Raw genomic sequence first — 18,612 nt, 5'->3', positions numbered from 1 at the left:
ATCCTAAGCATACCTCCAAATCAACAGAATCTCAGAGAAAATGTGTGGACTGAACTTAAGAAGCATGTCTGAGCAAGGAAGCCCACAAACCTGACCGATTTGCCCCAGTTCTGTCAGTAGGAATGGATAAAAAAAAATTCCAGCACAAGTGTTGTGAGAAGCTTGTGGAAGAGTCTGTTCAACTTAAAGCAGTTAAAAGGCAATGCCACCAAATACTAACAGTGTGTATGTACAATTTTGACCCACTAAAATCTGAAATAAATCTGTTTCTTAGCTTTTCTTTCTTTCTTTTTTTTAATACCTCTTAAGGAAATGAAGGAGAGAGGCTACCCTAACCGACTTAACACAGGAAATGTCTGGACTAGAGTTGTGAAAATTTGAGTTTGAATGTCTTGAGCCTGGTGTGTGTAAACTTTTAGCCCCAGCTATATTAAGAACAAATAATGTGATCTGGATGTCAGTAATAAAACTTTATACTTTATTTATCTTTGAAAGACAGAAGGTTTAGCCCTGCTAGAACATTTATTATCAGCTCCTCCTGCCTGTAAACCTTCTTAGCTAGGCCTATATATGATATAAAAAAAAATAAGGTTTATAATATAAAATGCCCAGAGTACACAAAACCAAGTCACAGTGACGGTCATATTTATGTCACGTTCAGAACCTGGTTTTGTTTATTTCAGTATTAATACGCTGACACGTTATTTAGAGGATTTGTAGATGTAAAGTTGGGCTGTTTTCCTGCCGCTTTTCCCTCAGTTGAGCGCACAAAGTTCGTTCCTTAGTCATAACACGGAATGTACAGCTCGCACTGAGAAACGCTGATTCCAGTGAATGACGAGTACCGAGTAATTTCCAATTGTTGTGGATGCGTGACGTTCAGTCTTGGTTCTTGTAACAGGGCGCGTGGTTCACAGGAAGGACACCTGTGCGCGTGCGCGAAGTCGGGGGGTTTACGGACACTGGACTGGAGTTGTTTGCGCGTGCGCAGTTTTGCCTGCAGGAAGCCTGAGTCAAGCAGCTGATAATCGGACTTGCGATGTTCGGGTGAGATACACAGCTGCAGTTTTCCTCAGTAGGCTCTTCTTAAGAACCCGCTTCAAAATATTTGACTCCGAGGATTAAAAGTACAGGGCGTCGAGTTGAGTCTCTTTGAGGCAGATGAGTTTATTTGTTTGTGAATGACTGATTTGAGTTTGTTTTCGGCTGGTGTCTAGGCTGCTGCTGCTGCGGGCCGGCTCCATGTTGAAAGCTAGCTAGCTAGCTAACCAGCTAGCGAGCTAACAATGAAGGCCTAATCCGACCTCGGTGGGATTTAAACCTCTCTGCACTGGTCCGCGAAAAGAGGACGAATGAACTCAGGTATGACAGCCTTCGAGTTTAGTAATACATATTTAGTAGTTCTTCATTTCCCATGTCATTTCCTACTTATTTAGTTGTTATATATGATGTTTATTTTGTACACTGCAGGTTGCACTGCAGTGTCGTCTGCCTGCTAGCTAATTTTGGTTTGCAGGCTACACAACGAACTCCAAATGGCTCCCTGTGCCTTATATTAGTGCAGTACATAGAATATAAAATGATTGCTTCTATAATGTGTAGAGTGCGTTTTTATTTCTGATAGAGACTGAAGTGTCGGTGTAAGACTGATGGCTGTATGAGTTGTGGATTGTTGCAGAGGAGGTGGACGTGGATGGGGCAGATAGTCCAGTCCTGTGGAAACGGGTGGAGTCGTTTAGGAGCTACTGTAAACACTAATCGTAACTAAAAGTCACACAGAATAACAGTAGACTTGTAATGTAGTTTATTATTGTTGAAATGGTTCAAAAGTATTGCCTGGGTTTCATCCTAGATATGTAATGTATGCACTTATTTCCTTAGCATTGTTATGCAGGATAATGTGTCTGAAGTGTGTGAAGTGAGTTTTAGTATTCATGATCTTTCTTCATATGTAAATATATCTTGTGTGTGTATGTATATTTTTATATATATATGTATGTGTGTGCAGTCAACAGTGCAGTTATGCTGCGAATATTACATTACAGTGCAATGCAGTAGACAGTGTTTTAGAACCTGATCGAATCCTTGTCTGTGGTTTATGTTGAATCTTTTATCTGATGGGTTACCGGTTCATGCTGATTTCTACTACAGTGATGGACATAAATACATTTTCATCAATATGCAGAGTAAGGGGGTATGTGGGTAAGAGTAATCTCACGAAGAAGCTTGATGTGCACACTATGGTTTTAACAACGCATTGTGCAAATGCTGATTGGCGGATTAGAGAAGTATATTTGTCTGGCGTCGGCGTTAGGAAGTACAACATTCAAACCAACAGAACTAGATAAAAAAAAAAACATGGAGTGGTTTGAAGATTCCTCGGCGGAAGAGGCATGACATCACATTGCATGTTATTTATACGTTACGGCTTCAAAACAGTACAAAGTCAGCGAACGGGTTCATTTAAAGAGGTAAATAGGGTAAATCTATGGTGGTGATCTGGTAGTTTGCGAGGAAAATGGAAGGCGTTTCAAGACATAATTCGGAGCAACGTTGTACAAAGTACAACCCGGGTTCCTGGTCCAGGAATTCTGAGTGTCCTACACGTTTTAGTGTTTTCCCTTGCTCTGTCACACTTGACTTGAGCTAATCAGATAATTACCAGCTCTTCCTGAGTTAAAGTGGGTGTGTACGAGAGGGGAAAATAACCTGTGCAAAACCTGTGGAAATTGGGAGTACGTGAAGCATACAGCATTAACTAAATTCGTTGCATCGGATATTTAGCTTTTTCAGTCCATTCTCTTTTCTGTAGTGAAACATAAGCCTTTTCTCTTGCTTTTTCTTTTTCTGCTTTGGTTCATGTGACACTGCCCTCTAGTGCACAGTCACATTACATATGAGTGGTGCAGATTTATAGATGCGTAAATAAAAACCAGCCTCCTCTTTCAGGCATGGCCTCGCAGCTGCAAATCTTCTCCCCCCCATCCGTGTCTTCCAGTGCCTTCTGCCGGGTGAAGAAGATGAAGGTGGAGAGCTGCGCATGGGACACGGAAGCTTACGGATCCTACAGCTTCAACCCGGCGCCTGCTCTCCCCTTCAGCACCTCGGGCCTGGTCTTTCCACCTGCCTCTCGTTGCCAAGTGGTGGTTCGAGCTGCCGACAGCACCGGCAGCCACGCTCAGGCCCGCCGGGCATCCCACAACGCCCAGGCCTCGGAGCTCCACGCCACCCGCGGGCAGAGGTACGGCGTGAAGCGGAAGAACGGGGAGACCGAAAGGTCGGCAGGGGCTGACAGTGGCAGCGGGAGCGTCCAGATCCTGGAGGAGCTGTCAGCGCCTGCCTTCTCGGCCCGCACCGCTGCTGTTGGCACCACGGCCCAGTCCATCGCCCACTCTGCACCAACCACCAAGAGCAGCAGCTCAAACTGTGAAGGAGACTACCAGCTTGTCCAGCACGAGATCCTCTGCTCTGTGTCTAGCAGTTATGAAGTCCTGGAGTTCCTTGGGCGGGGCACATTCGGACAGGTGGCCAAGTGTTGGAAAAGAGGCACCAATGAAATTGTGGCGATTAAGATCCTAAAGAACCATCCTTCATACGCACGCCAAGGGCAGATAGAGGTTAGAAATTCATAGTATCTTTTTTTTTTTTTTTTTTTTTTTTTTTTTCTCTCTGTAAACTTCTCATTGTAATGTTTTCTTTGCTCTGATAAATTCTGATCATGCTAATCGACAACACTTACTCATCTGACAGACACTGTTTTATATAAAGCATCTTAACAAATCCTTGAGCTGAAAGCTGCAGCTTGTGCTTGTAGACGTCTAAAAATATAATTGAAATGGTAAAGAGTCCAAAACGTGTGATTCAAAGCATTCCAGTGCACCAAATCTGGCACTTTTATTTATTACTGGGCTTCTGTGTGCGTTTGTTTCTTGCCCAGAAATGACCTCTGCCTCCAGATGGAATGAGTGTGTTCTTTTTCATTAAAAAGCAACTCAAGAGGCATGTGTTTAATGAACACCCCTGAAACCATTGAATTGCAGGTCATTATGATTGGAATTTGCCTCACACACAGTAAAGAGCTCTGAAATTACAAGCTGGTCCTTTAACATTTGTCAAGAAATGCACATAAAACACGTCAGCTGCAAACACAGTTAAACACGAAACACCTTATTACCACAACCGGTAATGTAACTTGTACACTTTGGTTGTCATGATACGCAGTCAGTTTTGTCAATCCTCCCTCAGGTGAGCATCCTGAACAGGCTGAGCGCTGAGAACGCAGACGAGTACAACTTTGTGCGCTCTTACGAGTGCTTCCAGCACAAAGGTCACACGTGCTTAGTGTTTGAGATGCTTGAGCAGAACCTGTATGACTTCCTGAAGCACAGCAAGTTCAGCCCGCTGCCTCTGCGCCACATCCGGCCCATCCTGCAGCAGGTGGCCACGGCTCTCATGAAGCTCAAGAGTCTGGGCCTGATCCACGCCGACCTCAAACCCGAGAATATCATGCTGGTGGACCCTGTCAGGCATCCGTACAGGGTGAAGGTGATCGACTTCGGCTCAGCCAGCCACGTCTCCAAGGCCGTGTGCTCGACCTACCTGCAGTCCCGCTACTACAGGTGTGTTTGCAAATACTGTTCAGAGCTTCCTCTGATTTCCATGTTAGTGTTTCTCTAAGGACTTAAACTTCATTAATCGGATTTACTATTCAGGCTAACAGTCAGTATGACACACTAGAACCCTTTTGAATATTAATCTCATCCTGGATGTTTTTTTTTTTTTTTCTTCTGTATTCAGAGCACCTGAGATCATCCTTGGCCTGCCCTTCTGTGAAGCCATTGACATGTGGTCACTGGGTTGCGTGATCGCTGAGCTTTTCCTCGGATGGCCGCTGTATCCTGGAGCATCCGAGTATGACCAGGTAACATAACATTCGCTTCGAAATCAAAATAAATGATTTTATTTGTATGATTGGCAATAAACGGCGGTTTGGTTTTCTTGCAGATCCGGTACATTTCTCAGACTCAGGGTTTACCAGCGGAGTATCTTCTGAGTGCCGGCACAAAGACCAGCCGTTTTTTCCACAGAGGTCCTGACTCCAGCTATCCACTTTGGAGGCTGAAGGTGGGTTGTTTTGTTTTTATTTATTTCTGTCGTTTTCTCACCATCGACACTGAATAAATCTAGAATTGCAAACTTTTTTTTTTTTTTTTTTTCTTCAATATGTTTTGTTCTTCTACAGACCCCAGCAGAGCATGAAGGAGAAATGGGCATTAAATCCAAAGAAGCACGAAAGTACATTTTCAATTGCCTGGATGACATGATGCAGGTATCTTTGTTTTATTTTTAATTTTTTTTATTTAATAAACAAAAACACCACACAAACGGCTTGATCCGAGTTTTTCCCACACAGAGCGTCCCACTTAAAATTCCTTTCCGTGACCTTTGCCCCAATGCCGGTCCTGTTCCAGGTCAATTTGTCCTCTCACCTGGAGGGAACGGACATGCTGGCGGAGAAGGCCGACCGGCGGGAGTTTATCGACTTGTTGAAACGGATGCTGCGGCTCGACGCTGATAAAAGAATCACTCCCAGCAAGACCCTGGCACATCCTTTTGTCACTATGAGCCATCTGCTAGACTTTCCTCACAGCTCTCAGTAAGGACACGGTGCAAGGGCTTATGGGAGGGACTTCTTGAACACAGATTTGAGTAGTATGTATATAATCTACTGAAGGTTCTAAGCACTGTTTCCTCATTTCAGTGTGAAGTCATGCTTTCAGAACATGGAGCTATGTAAAAGGAGGAACAGCAGCTATGAAAACGGGAAAACTCTCTTTGCTGCTAATTCCGTTCCTGGTGCTGGGGGCAACCTGACTGTGACCTTCAGCAGTCAGCTCAACCAGAACAACCAGGTACAGCTCAACGGCTGAGCTCAGACCAAACGTGTGGTAGTTTAGTGTCAACAATACTGGACTTGTGTGGACTTAAATAAATAATAATAAATGTTACACTCACAAAGAGACTTCATCAGTTAATCAGAGGTAATACTTACTACATTAACTTTTAGACATTTTGCATAGTCAACCAAAAAAAAAGAATAGCTGAACAATGAAAAAAATATGGGCTGACAAAATAGTCTACTAGATGGTGGGAAATTTTGGATCTCCATGTATGATGTCTCCTATAACCTCATGGAACTGGTTCAAGTCATATAATGAACCTTGAAGTGAATTCGCATATATGTGAGTTTAATGGACATTATACTACAGTGTTGTTGAATTCTTGAATCTAATTGGTCAGATTTGAACTTGTATAAAACCAAGCATTGAACCTCTCTTAAACCTTGCAACGCATCAAATGATTTATATGGATGCAAAGTTTAAAAAAGCTTATATGAAAGAGATGTTTATTTAATGTTTATGGAAGGAGTCTCCAGTGTCAGGGCTTTATTAATCAGAGCTAAAGCGGTCAGTTTAAGTTTTCAGCCATGAGAGTCTTTTTTTTATATACGTTACTGGTCAAAAGTTTAGACATTCATTCTTTATTATTTTTCTAAAATGTGGAAAAGAAAAAAAATAATAAAGTCATAAAAACTCTGGAGTAACACACAGAACTATGGGAATTATCTAAAAAAAATAAATCAAAATAATTTAATATTTTAGCATATTCAAAGTAGACACCCTTTTTGCCTAAAATTTCCAGAAATGTATTATTGGCATTTTCTCAACCGATTTCTTGAGGAATCCCCCCGAGGTGCTTTTTAAACAGTATTTAAGGAATTTTTTAAAAATCATGACAAACATTTCAGTCAAGTGTCCCCAAACTTTCGACCGGGTGTGTGTGTGTAATAATTATATAAAATAATGAGATGCTGTTGAGGGAAAAAGTTGCCATAGCTGCTATAAGGTAACTAACTAAATTTTGTGGACGCTGCACAACAGTAAATGTAACCTTGTTCCGTTCAGTAATCAATTTCCTCTGCTCCGTGTCAGGCCACGCTACACTACCCCATTGTTGATTATTTTCCTAGAACAGCACCCCTGTTGTGTTTTTTGTTCTTTACTTACAAGCTTGACTCTGTGTTCTCAGAAGCCCGGAATGTGTACACACATCCTCAAAGCGTGTCTTTTTTTTCCCCCTGTACATTCCTTTGTGTACATGCTGATGCAGAGCAGATTCAAAACCAGTAGATCTGCTCTGATGATTCTAAATACAGTCCATAGTGTTGTGTTTAATCATCCTGACACTGTAGAGATTAGATAACAAGCGATTGAGAAAATTGTACTCCCCAGGTTGGGTATGAGTGCAAAGACTTGTTTCTCGTTATATGTTTGATTGTAATAGATCTTCAAGACACTCCTCACTGGAGTGTGTGTGTGTTCTCTCAGGTTCCCTCAGCCGGAGGAGCAGTGCCTCTCCTCAATTACCAGCCAGCTCTTTATCAACAGGCTACCATAAACATCCCCGGTCTGGCCCAATCCAGCATCCCCCTTCAGAGCCGCCCGCCTCAACTGTGTGGCCAAAACGAGCCGTTCCAGCAGACCCTCATCGTCTGCCCGCCCACTACAATACAGGGTAAAAAGAAGTCATTTAAATTGCATGTCACATCCATAAAGTAGTGTACAGGGTAGTAAATGAAAGGCTGTATACAAAGACCATGACATGGTTTTTGTTTTAAAGCTGCAGTTTGTAAATCATTTATTTCCTCTTTCCCATCCATCAGAGCATCACTAGCCAATCACGGACGTCGGTTACCTCGTGTACTCAAAAGAGAGTAATAAAAGTGCTTTCTTCATATAGCGCTGCATGAGTGGCAGTTTGAAAAGATGCAGTGGTTCACTCAGGAAGCATGTGTTAGATTTCAGCCTTGCAGTTTAGTAGGTGTGCGATAGGGACTAGTGGAGTAAAAATGTTGCTCTTCGTATACAGTCCCCTCTGAAATGATTGGAACGGCAAATTCAATTCATTTTTTTTTTTTTTTTTTTTTTTTTTTTTGCTGTTGATGGAAGAAGTTTGAGTTTCTGCTTTTAATTGCTTGGTATTTATATGTAGATGAGTTACTTGTTTCCGAGGTGTTTCCTGCTAGATTGATTGTTTAACAGTAAATAGCTCTGAACAAGCCACTCCTTGGTTTTTTGCCTTCAGTTTCATTTGTGAAGACTGCGTTTGTTGTTAAAATAGGCCAAGCCTTTTTAACGTGAAGATCCAAGAGCTCCGTGTGAGAGAAAAGCAGGCCATTTTGAAGCTTGAGAGAAGAGGGGAAATCCTTGCACGGTTAAGCATTGGTCATAGCCGATACAACCATTTTGGAATGTCGTGGAATAGTTGGCGTATAGCCCAAATGTATGAATTAGCCTTGCCGTTCCAACAGTTTCGGAGGGGACTGTAATATAATCGTGTATATAAAATACACATTGCTATAAATGGTTCACGTTATTGCCTTGCAGAAAAATTTAGCTAGGGTTTTCATTTCTGACTTGGGTGTCTGTTTTTCTGGCCCAGAAGTTAGCCCCGCCCCCAGATGGAACAAGTTTTGTAGCTCTGCCCAAAACATACCTTATGTTTATGTACATGTAGTTTCAGTGTGTAAATTATTTTTTCTTCCCCTTTGAAGGTCTGTCATCTTCCAGTAAGACCTCCAGCTACCCAGTGAGGATGGAGAATGGTGTTCCTGTGGTCCAGCAGAGCCAGAACACACAGTCCCTCCAGATTCAGCCAGGCATGCTCACCCAGGTAAGTCTGTGTGTGTGTGTCTGTCGCTGTCTGCCTGCACGATGATTGATCTTTTTATAGCGTCTCTAATTTAATCATGAATGGAGGTGGCAGAGAGAGGAAGGAGGAGGCCCTGCACAACATCCATGTGAGATCACAGCCTTGTACTTTTGACCCTGAGTGAAATTTTTTTTTTCCCTTCCCTAACTGTTACTTGCATTTTGCCCTCCTTTATGGTGAAACCTCATCCACAGGGTTCCTGTACACCGCTGATGGTGGCCACGTTGCATCCGCAGGCAGCAGCCGTGCCCATGGCCGCTCAATACCCGCTGCCCCTGGCGCTGGGCAGCGGGGTAGGAAGGCCTTCCCTCCTGGAGCAGACAGCCACCGTGTTGGTAAAGAGAGACCCACGCAGGACTCCCGCCACTAACATGATCATCTTTCACACCCCCCCCCCCCCCCACCCCCGTTCTTTCCCTCGCTATTGGAATCGATCTGCTCTCGTCTTTCTCCTTCCTTCTTCCTTATATACGCTGCTGTATAAAGGCAAAATTACCAAAAACAAACGAACTGTTGAGACCAAGATTCAAATTTCTCTGGACACTGGGTGCATTTCATGAGTTTCATGATTGATGTATTTTGCCTTTGTAGGGTGGTACATATTTGTTTGTTTGTCTGTTTTCCCATCTTCTAGTCTCTTTCTTATTTTCAGCTTGTCTTCCATTCGTCCCCCCATTCTCTCTCAGCGCAGGTCTGCTCCAGGCATGGGACGCATGTGCTGACTCGCCCGATTTTGCTGCTTGCAGCTTCTTGTTGTGGTGTTCCCCCTTCCCCCAGCTCCCGCTCTTCTCTTCTTCTTTCAGGGGAGGAAGGTCACCTTGTCCACAGCACAAAAAAAAAACCCTGCTCACATTCTTCCTCATAGCCTTGTTGTTCCACAGGTCTTCCTTTGTCTCTGCCATCAAAGCCATGGCTCTTTTTTTGTTTTTGTTTTGTTTTTTGTTTATGTCCCGATTTGCTCTCTATGCAAATATGTCTTTTTGTTTTTATTCATGTTCTAATCTGTTTTAACAGCTAGTGCTCCTCCGACAGGTCACTGGGCTTCGAGCGCCTGTTTTTAAATTTTTTCCCCTTCATCCTTCTTTCTTCATTAAATGCTTGTGAAAGGTTATTGCACGGCGTGCTGATCTTGGCTTCGTAATGTGATGAAAGTAAGCCTGTGCTTTAGCAAAAAAGAAAAACCTCTGGGCTTTTTTTTTTTTTTTTTTATATTTTGGAAAAAGAAGCACTGGACTTATTGTGGATCTGGATTGTTGAGCTTCGGGCTGTGCTTTAATGTGTGTAGTCACGCTCAAGCTACCTGTGTTCCATCTGCTTGCTGGTGAAATGCCTGTAACATCATGCCATGTTCATATTGTGTTAAGTTCATGTACAGACTTTGTCTATTATTCTTCATATATGCAATATTTTTTCAGAATTTTACCAGAGCATTAAATTACCCCTGACTTTGTCATTTTAAAGCAGTAAAGTGGAGTGATGAATAATGAATCTAAACTTGGCTGGGAACAATTAAAAATGTGGCTTTATTTGAATATGCATGATATGCAAATTGGGGCAATGTTGGCAGGTGCAAATTTTCTCACCAAATTTGGATGTGCTTGTACTACTGCAGGGTCTAAATACACACACACATCCACACAGTGTGTTTATCCATCTGTCGAGGTGTGTGTATGTATGTATATGTGTGTGTATATATGTTACACATAGACAGTACTGTGAAAAAATATTTGCTGATTTCAAACGCTGATTGCTTCTGTTTTTGTATATCTCATACTAAATAGTTTTAGATCTTCAAAGAAATGCAACATAAAACAAAGGCAACCTGAGTAAATACAATACAGTTTTTTTTTTTTTTTTTTTTTTTTTTTTTTTATGGAAGCAAAAAAGAAAGATATCAAATACCTATCACCCATGTGAAAAACTAATTGCGTCCTTAAACTTAAAATCTGTTTGTGCCACCTTTAGCAGCAATAACTGCGACCACGTGCTTCCGATAACTGGAGATCAGTCTTTGCAGAACAGCTTTAGTTCAGCCACACTGGAGGGTTTTCGAGTATGAACTGTCCGGTTAATGTCCTGCCACAGCATCTCAGTTGAGTTCAAAGTCAGGACTTTGACTAGGCCACTCCAAAACTTTAATTTAGATTTTTTTTTTAGTCATTCAGAGTTGGTATTACTCCTGTACTTTGGATCATTGTCTCACTGCATAATCCAGTTGTGCCTTGAGTTTCAACTTACGGAGTGAAGACCGGACTTTCTCCTTTAGGATTTTCTGGTAGAGAGCATTATTTATGTTTCCCTTAATTACTGAAAGTTGCCCAGACCCTGAAGCAGCAAAGCACAAAACAGGAAATCAGAATGGGGCAAATACTTTTTCACTATGGTGTGAGCGTGCACACACACACACTATATATATATATATATATATATATATATATATATATATATATATATATATATATATATATATATATATATATATATATATATATATATAAAAAATACACACACAATCATGTGAAAATCTAAGTACACCTCATTGAAATTGTTGGGTTTTTTTGGACAAGCAAACATCTGATCATTTTTGAAACAGTGCCTATTAATAAAGTTGATATATTTGAACAAACCCACAAGGAGAATTAGCTTTTTCAATCATTTATTCAACAGACATATCAGTAGAAGTGATTTTCATCTGTGGAAAAAGTACACCCTTGGTCTCAGAAGCTAGTATAGCCCCCTTTAGCAGAAATGACTTCTTGCAGATGCTTTGCATAATTGTCCATCAGTCTCTGACTCTGAATTCAGCTTGCTGGAATTTTTGACCACACTTCTATGCAATATTCTTTTAGCTACAAAATGTTTTTCTTGCATGTACTGCCCATCTCAAATCCGCATAAAATTTCAATGGGTTTCAAATCTGGGCTTTGACTAGGATATTGCATAATCCTCCATTTCTTCTTTTGAGCCATTCCTTGGTGGATTTGCTAGTGTGCTTAGGATCATTATCCTGTTGAAAGGTTCAACTTTCGGACAGATGGCCTCACATTGTCTTCATGCACTCTTTATGATGCAGAATTCATAGTTAAATCAATGAATGCGAGCTGTCCACAGTCCCTGAGGCAGCGATGCAACCCTGAACCATAACATTTCCACCACTGTGCTTGTCCTGAAAAGCTGTCTTTGGTCTGCGCCAAACATGTCTGCTGTTACTGTGGCCAAACAGTACCTTTTATTCATCTGTCCAGAGCACATTATTCCAAAAGGCCTGGTCTTTGCCTGTATGCTCATATACTGTAGTCTTGCAAGGGATTTTCCTGGCACGACTCCCATGCAGGTCAAATTTGTGCAATCTCTTTCTGACTATAGAAACATGCACCCTGACACCAACAGTTACAAGACTACTAGTAGATCCTGTGGTGAAATTTTGAGGTTCTTTGAGACTTCTTTTTGTATCACTTGGGCTGAATTCACTGGGACGGCCAGTCCTGGACTAATTGGCAGCTGTTTGAAATCTGCGCCATTTGTGAGTGATCTTTTCTTACAGTGGAATTATGTATTTCAAATAATTGGGAGGTCTTTTGAAATCCCTTGCCAAACTTGTAGGCACCCACAACTTTTTTTCTGAAGGCCTTATAAAACTCCTTTAGATCTTGGCATAATGACACTTCACAACTCAATAACAAGGGGAACACCAGACACTAGATATGAGAGGAATATAAATAAGACAGGTTCCACCTGCACTCCATAAGCAGGCTCTAATCACTGGCACCCAATCTTCAACACCTTATACTAATTTTATGGATTCGATGGTGTGATAAATGTAGGAATGTACTTACTTACTTTTTTTTGTTGTTGTTAAATTAAATTGTGAAAATTACTAAAAAATATCAATTTTATTTGTTAGTGAATGACCATTTTTAATAGGCACTGTTTCAAAGAGGTCAAATGTTTGCTCGTCCAAATATGTAAATAAAAAAAAAAACAATTTCCATGGGGTGTACATATTTTTTCACTGTGTGTGTGTGTGTATATATATATATATATATATATATATATATATATATATATATATATATATATATATATATATATATATATATATATATATATATATATATATATTAAATCTCTCATACACACACACTTGCATATCTTGCTTGTCCAGTTGTATAATTGTGCCTAACTTGCGAACTTATTCAGGGGTACTTTTAAAAGAATAACCTGTATTTTGAAGTAAAATAACATGATGTTTGCTTTATAAAACCTAGAGCTTGTGTGTGTCCTCACAGCAGGCCTGGCAAACAGGCACACAGCAGATCCTCCTTCCCTCCGCCTGGCAGCAGGTTCCAGGCATGGCTCTTCAAGGAGCAGGCACAGCATCAACCCTCACTGATTCACCACTGGAGACCATCCTCTCAGAAAACGCTGCCCAGCAGGCGCCATCCTGGAGGTAGGCATGATATAGCCTGAAAAGATAATCTTCTGTACTAGTTAAAATGGTTACGGTATGCTATCTGAAATGCTTTAGATGGGCTACAGTGTTATCCTTAATGACATGTACCCTAATGAATGCATTAATGTAATGTCCTGAGAGCTGAGTCTGAATCAGTTATTCCTGCTTGGAGACAGTTTATTCTTGTAGGACTCTTTTATGTAATAGTATGATGAAATAAAGGAATGTCCCCCAGCTCTTCACAAACTAGAAACTGGTCATCAAATGCTTATTTAATTTCTTATTTCATAGTTCTTGTCTAATGGCGTAATCGTCCTCTCCAGGGCTTCTCATGGTACAGTACTGCAGCAGAACCCTCACGTACTGGACTCTGCTCAGTCCCTCGGCTGTGGAGTGTCCAGCGCTACTCGGCCCCCGCAGAGCAAGAGGAACAGGGCTCGAGGTGGAGACACCAGCAACAGGTACACATTTAACCACTAAAACAATCTATGTAGAATAGTAAATTGAATTAGATTTCACATATATATATATATATATATATATATATATATATATATATATATATATATATATATATATATATATATATATATATATATAAATAAAATATTACACACACACAAAACAAACTATTCTCTCGGTTCTCTGTATGGAACGGTTTAACTGACCATTTGTGTGTGATTGTGTATGTAATTCCATTTTAATTAGACTTGAGAGAAAGACTAAATTGTCATCTTTCCCTACAGCTGTCCTCCTTACTGCGCTGCCCTCTCCCAGCCAATTATCATCTCTGACACGCCAAGCCCGGCTGTCAGTGTCATTACCATTCACAGTGACTCGGATGAGGAGGATGAGAGGAAGTTTCACCCTGCAAGGTGAGGTCAATTCCTGTTCACTTAGATGTGTTTTTTTTTTTTTTTTTTTTTTTTTATGTTTTTTTTGTTGTTGTTGTTTTGTTTAATTGAAGGATTATTTTTATTTAAAAAAAAATAGCTCACTTGTGAGAAGACAGTTTTTATAATGGCTTTGAAATGCTGAGTAAACACAAAATACAGTTTTAAAATGACAGTTATTTATTTAAACAAAAAAACTTATCCAATCCCAACTGGGCTTGTGTGAAAATGTATTTGCCCCCGTTGTTACTAATTCCCCAAATCAATAAAACTGCATTCATAATGGGGTTCAGCTGGACTAGATGCAACCAGGCCTGATTATTGCAAACCCTGTTCACTCAAATCTACACTTAAATAGAACTCTTTCAACAGCATGAAGTTGGTTAAAAGGGCTTATCCAGTAACACACTATGCCAAAGTTGAAAGAAATTCCAGAAATGATGAGGAAGTAGGTGATTTAAAATACATCAGTCTGGGAAGGGTTACAAAGCTTTTTTAAAGGTTCTGGGACTCCAAAGAACCACAGTGAGAGCCATTATCTCCAAATGGAAAAACTCAGCACAGTAGTGAACCTTCCCAGAAGTGTCTGACCTTCCAAAATTCCTCCAAGAGCACAGAAACTACTCATCCAGCACGTCACAAAAGAGCCAAGGACAACATCAAAGAACCTACAGGCCTCTCTTGAATCGATAAAGGTCACAAAGTTCATGACTCCACTATCAGAAAGACATTGGGCAAAAATGGCATCTATGGAAGAGTGGTGAGGTGAAAACCACTGCTAACCCAGAAGAACACTGAGGCTTGTCTGTATTTTGCCAAAACACACCTTGATGATCCTCAGACTTTTTGGGAGAATGTTCTGTGGACTTTTTGGAAGACAGGGGTCCCGTTACATCTGGCGTAAACCAAACACCGAATTCCACAAAAAGAACATCACACCTACAGTTGAGCATGGTGGTGGAAATGTGATGGTGTGGGGATGCTTTGCTGCTTCAGGGCCAGAGCAACTTGCAATAATTGAAAGAAACATGAATTCTGCTCTCCACCAGAAAATCCTGAAGGAGAATGTCTGGTCTTCAGTCTGTAAGTTGAAACTCAAGCGTAGCTGATTATGCAACAAGGCTATTATCCAAACATAGGAATAAATCCTAGTCCTAGAAGTAAGTGAAAGACTGATCGCCAGTTATCAGAAGCGTTTGGTTGCAGTTATTGCTCTTAAAAGTGCCACAACCAGATTTTAAGTTTAAGGGGGCGATTAGTTTTTCACATAGGTTTTGGATGACTTTTTCTTTCTTTTTTTTCTTTTTTTTTTGCTCCAATAAAAAAATAAATACATAAAAACTGTGTTGCGTGTTTACTCAGGTTGCCTTTGTTTTATGTCGTATTTTGTTTGAAGATCTACAACTATAGTAGGAGTTGTACACAAAACCAGAAGCACTGTACCTTTCCAGTCCTAATAGAATGTTGCTGTTTTTCCTCATAGCTGTGGACCCAGTCAGAGAGCCAACGTTATCAGCTGTGTGACTGTGCTGGACTCTGATTCCTCCACCGCGAGCCCTCTGACCCCTCTGCCCCGGAACGGCACTGTTGGAGCTCAGCCCTCACGTCTGGCAAAGTCTTTAGCGATTGTTGTTCCATCGGTGAAAATGCAGCCGGGGGAATGCTTAGCATCTACCAAAACAGCTCCAGGTGACTTGACTATATAAATCTGCTTTTTCTGAGACCTGAATACAACACAGTTCAAGAGGATGTTTTTATTAGAAACATGTCATGAAACATTTCACCTTTCAGTCTCTAGTGATGACCCAGGTTTTTAAAATTTCTGCGTGAACCAGTGCTTGCTCTAATCTCTGATTTTTATGAAACATGAAGCAGTTGCTCAGTGTTGTAAATATTAGCATAATGTAAATTTACATAATTTCTAATGGTGTATTTAAACACATCTTTTCTAGTGCCGTATAAAGGAGTCCCACAGAATTCCTACATCAAACCGAAGAGAGTGGCCACACGACAGCCTTGCAGCTCAGGAGAGAGTGTTAATCAGCAGGAACCCAGCAGATCCCAACCACTCAACCTCAGCCAGGTGAGGGCCTGATCCATGCATCTGTGTTGTGTTATTGTGAGAGTGGCTTTTGTTGAATAGGCATGATTTTAAAAAGGGTCTGAAAGAGTCCGTTCGAGTAAAAGTCCACTGTGTTTGGGCCTTGAATTGGAAACCTGTGTATAATCATTTTACCGCTTTGAGTCACTAATATCAGATCGCGTTTATTTTCTTTGAGAACTATAACCTGACAATTTTAGTCGTTTTTAATTAAAGAATAAACCAGCTGTTAGTAGTGAACTTTTGGTCGTAGCGAAGCAGAAGTTGTGATGTGGACATATTTTCGAATTTTTGATGGCAATAAAAATGTATTTTTCTACAGACCACAGTTTCATCATCTCAAGACTCCACTAGCGGCTCGTCGTTGCGGCGCCAGCAGACGTACCCGCCCTCTTCCTCTCAGTACCGCCTCCAGGAGGCAGTGTCCTTCACAAGTGCTCCTGGCCTATACCCGTACCCCGGGTCTGCTCCTCGCGCCATGGAGCAGCTCCTCGTCCACGGCTCGTCCCCTTCCGTCCATGCTCCAGCCTACGCGCCCGGCCTGATCCCCAAAGAGCCGGTGAGTGGCGTCGTCCACGGATTGCCCGCCCACTACCAGCAACATTTCCCTGCTCACCCGTACACGGGCCCAAACACCAGCACCACTAGAGGAAGCGGAACTTATAGTGGCTTTCAGCTCAGTCCCAGTAGAGTTTCTCAGTATCCGTACATCTGAGGCTCGCCGTGGAGAACCGAGCGAGGCGTAGCGACCACCGCCTCAGACTTTCCCCTCGCCATTGAAACTGCTGCAACCTTAACTGCTATTACCTATTTAATTGAACTATTTTAGAGATTTTTTTAAGGTTGATATTTAGAAATATTCTATTTTACCGGTCTCAGTTTGTATCCTTCTTACAAAGTCCTGTTATCAGTTAGGGTTAAGTTTATTTTCTTAGCACGGAAGAAAAATGTGTTAAAAATGACCTTCATTAGCAATAGAGGAACACTATTAAAAGATGCTGACTCAAAGAGAGGACAGGAGTCGGGTACAGCGTGGCTCCTGCTGTTCTCTTTCTACTACTAAAAGTTCCACACTAACCCTGTAACCCTCTTTCACCCCCTTTTAGACTTGTTTTAATGTTTTGTGTTCTGTTTAGGCCCTCTTTTATATCATTTTAAGTTATGTTCCCACTGTGTTTGTGTTTTACTTTAGTGGAAGCTGTGTACTGAAGTGACTGAAAAGAACTGGGAGTGAAAAAGGAAAAAAAAGAAAAAAGATGCCGTGTGTACGGTGCCCATGTGGTGCCATTATTTAAATCAAGACTTAAGTGTTAGTTAATCCCAAGGCAAGGTAGAACCGTAGGACGTATGTTGTGCTGAACGTAAAACAATAGATTTCGAACGATTTCCTGGTTTTGTCTAGAGTCGTTTTTATCTTGTTGAAGTCCATTAATGCCTCTTGAGTTGGGGGGAGCTTTAGAACTGTGATCATGTCAAAGCCAATGAAAATGTACTGATGAATTTCCCTTCAGGAAAACATGTTGATTCGTTTGCTGAATTGATTGCTGTTAAAAGGAGAATGTGCTTTGCAGAATGCAATATCGAACACCAAAAAAAACGACCTGTCAAAGTTCAAGGCACAATGTTGGTGAGCTTTTGAACATGTTTATAATGTCACCTGAAGAAAAAAATCCTATGTTGTGACATGTTGGTGTGACTTGGTAACCGAGCACTGGCTCAGTGCGCAGATCTTCTACTCAGAAGAACACTGTGTGAACTTTATGGTCTTACTTGTTCTGCTCTCTGTAAGATGATGTGCCTTGACTTTGTTTCTCTTCGTGTTTGGCAGTTGATTTTTGAAGTCAAGGGTACATTTTCATATAGATTACATGAATACTGTGTGCGTTTTGTAATGTCAAATTCCGAACATGCGTCAGAAAGCCTCTGCTGTGATACCATCAAATAAACAACACAATTCAATTCTGGTTGTCTTGTGTGCATTCCTTCATCTTTAGTAAACGCGGGGTTGCAGGGAATCCAAAGCCTTTTCCAGAAACCTTGGGCGAAAACTTTATGGAAACTCTCCAATCTACCTAGCGCCATAATTTTGAACAGCTGGAGGAAACCAGGGAACCCAGTAGAAACTCAAGGCTATTTATATTTGGTTTCAGAAGTAATAAATCTGGTCAGATGTTTGCTACCATGTTTTCTCTACCAGGTTACTCCCTTCTGACAAGCCTATTTGGAAAATAGAGTTTATTGTACATTTAATGATCTTGGTTACATACGAATACTTATCTTGAGCCATGTCTTTTAATCTATACCTTGTATCATGAATCATTTTTAGATGCATGCAGCTTTCACTACAGTTCCTATTCTTAATAAATCTAGATCATCTAGATCCGTGTTTCTCA

General features: G+C 41.1%; 1 protein-coding gene across 7 annotated transcripts; it reads left to right on the top strand.

Moving 5' to 3' along the window:
• Nucleotides 1-934: 934 nt before the first annotated feature.
• Nucleotides 935-18,178, top strand: hipk1b (homeodomain interacting protein kinase 1b). 7 transcript variants are annotated; one of them, XM_047149549.2, is made up of 18 exons: nt 935-1,047; nt 1,218-1,362; nt 2,950-3,617; nt 4,246-4,619; nt 4,798-4,921; nt 5,005-5,124; nt 5,243-5,329; nt 5,472-5,656; nt 5,762-5,912; nt 7,449-7,575; nt 8,615-8,733; nt 8,967-9,107; nt 13,062-13,222; nt 13,549-13,686; nt 13,972-14,100; nt 15,602-15,807; nt 16,071-16,201; nt 16,542-18,178. In XM_047149549.2, the coding sequence occupies exons 2-18, from the start codon at nt 1,353-1,355 to the stop codon at nt 16,932-16,934; spliced, it is 3,264 nt and encodes a 1,087-aa protein (XP_047005505.2). In that variant the 5' UTR covers nt 935-1,047; nt 1,218-1,352; the 3' UTR covers nt 16,935-18,178. The 7 variants fall into 7 exon arrangements, with proteins under 7 accessions (XP_047005505.2, XP_047005504.2, XP_017305734.2 ...); XM_047149548.2 differs by having other exon boundaries at nt 7,389-7,575; nt 13,065-13,222; XM_017450245.2 differs by having other exon boundaries at nt 7,389-7,575.
• The last annotated feature ends 434 nt before the right edge of the window (nt 18,179-18,612 follow it).

Source organism: Ictalurus punctatus, chromosome 21 (genome assembly GCF_001660625.3).
Source record: "Ictalurus punctatus breed USDA103 chromosome 21, Coco_2.0, whole genome shotgun sequence".
NCBI classification, from domain to species: Eukaryota; Metazoa; Chordata; class Actinopteri; order Siluriformes; family Ictaluridae; genus Ictalurus; species Ictalurus punctatus.
This window is presented reverse-complemented; position numbering and strand designations above follow the sequence as displayed.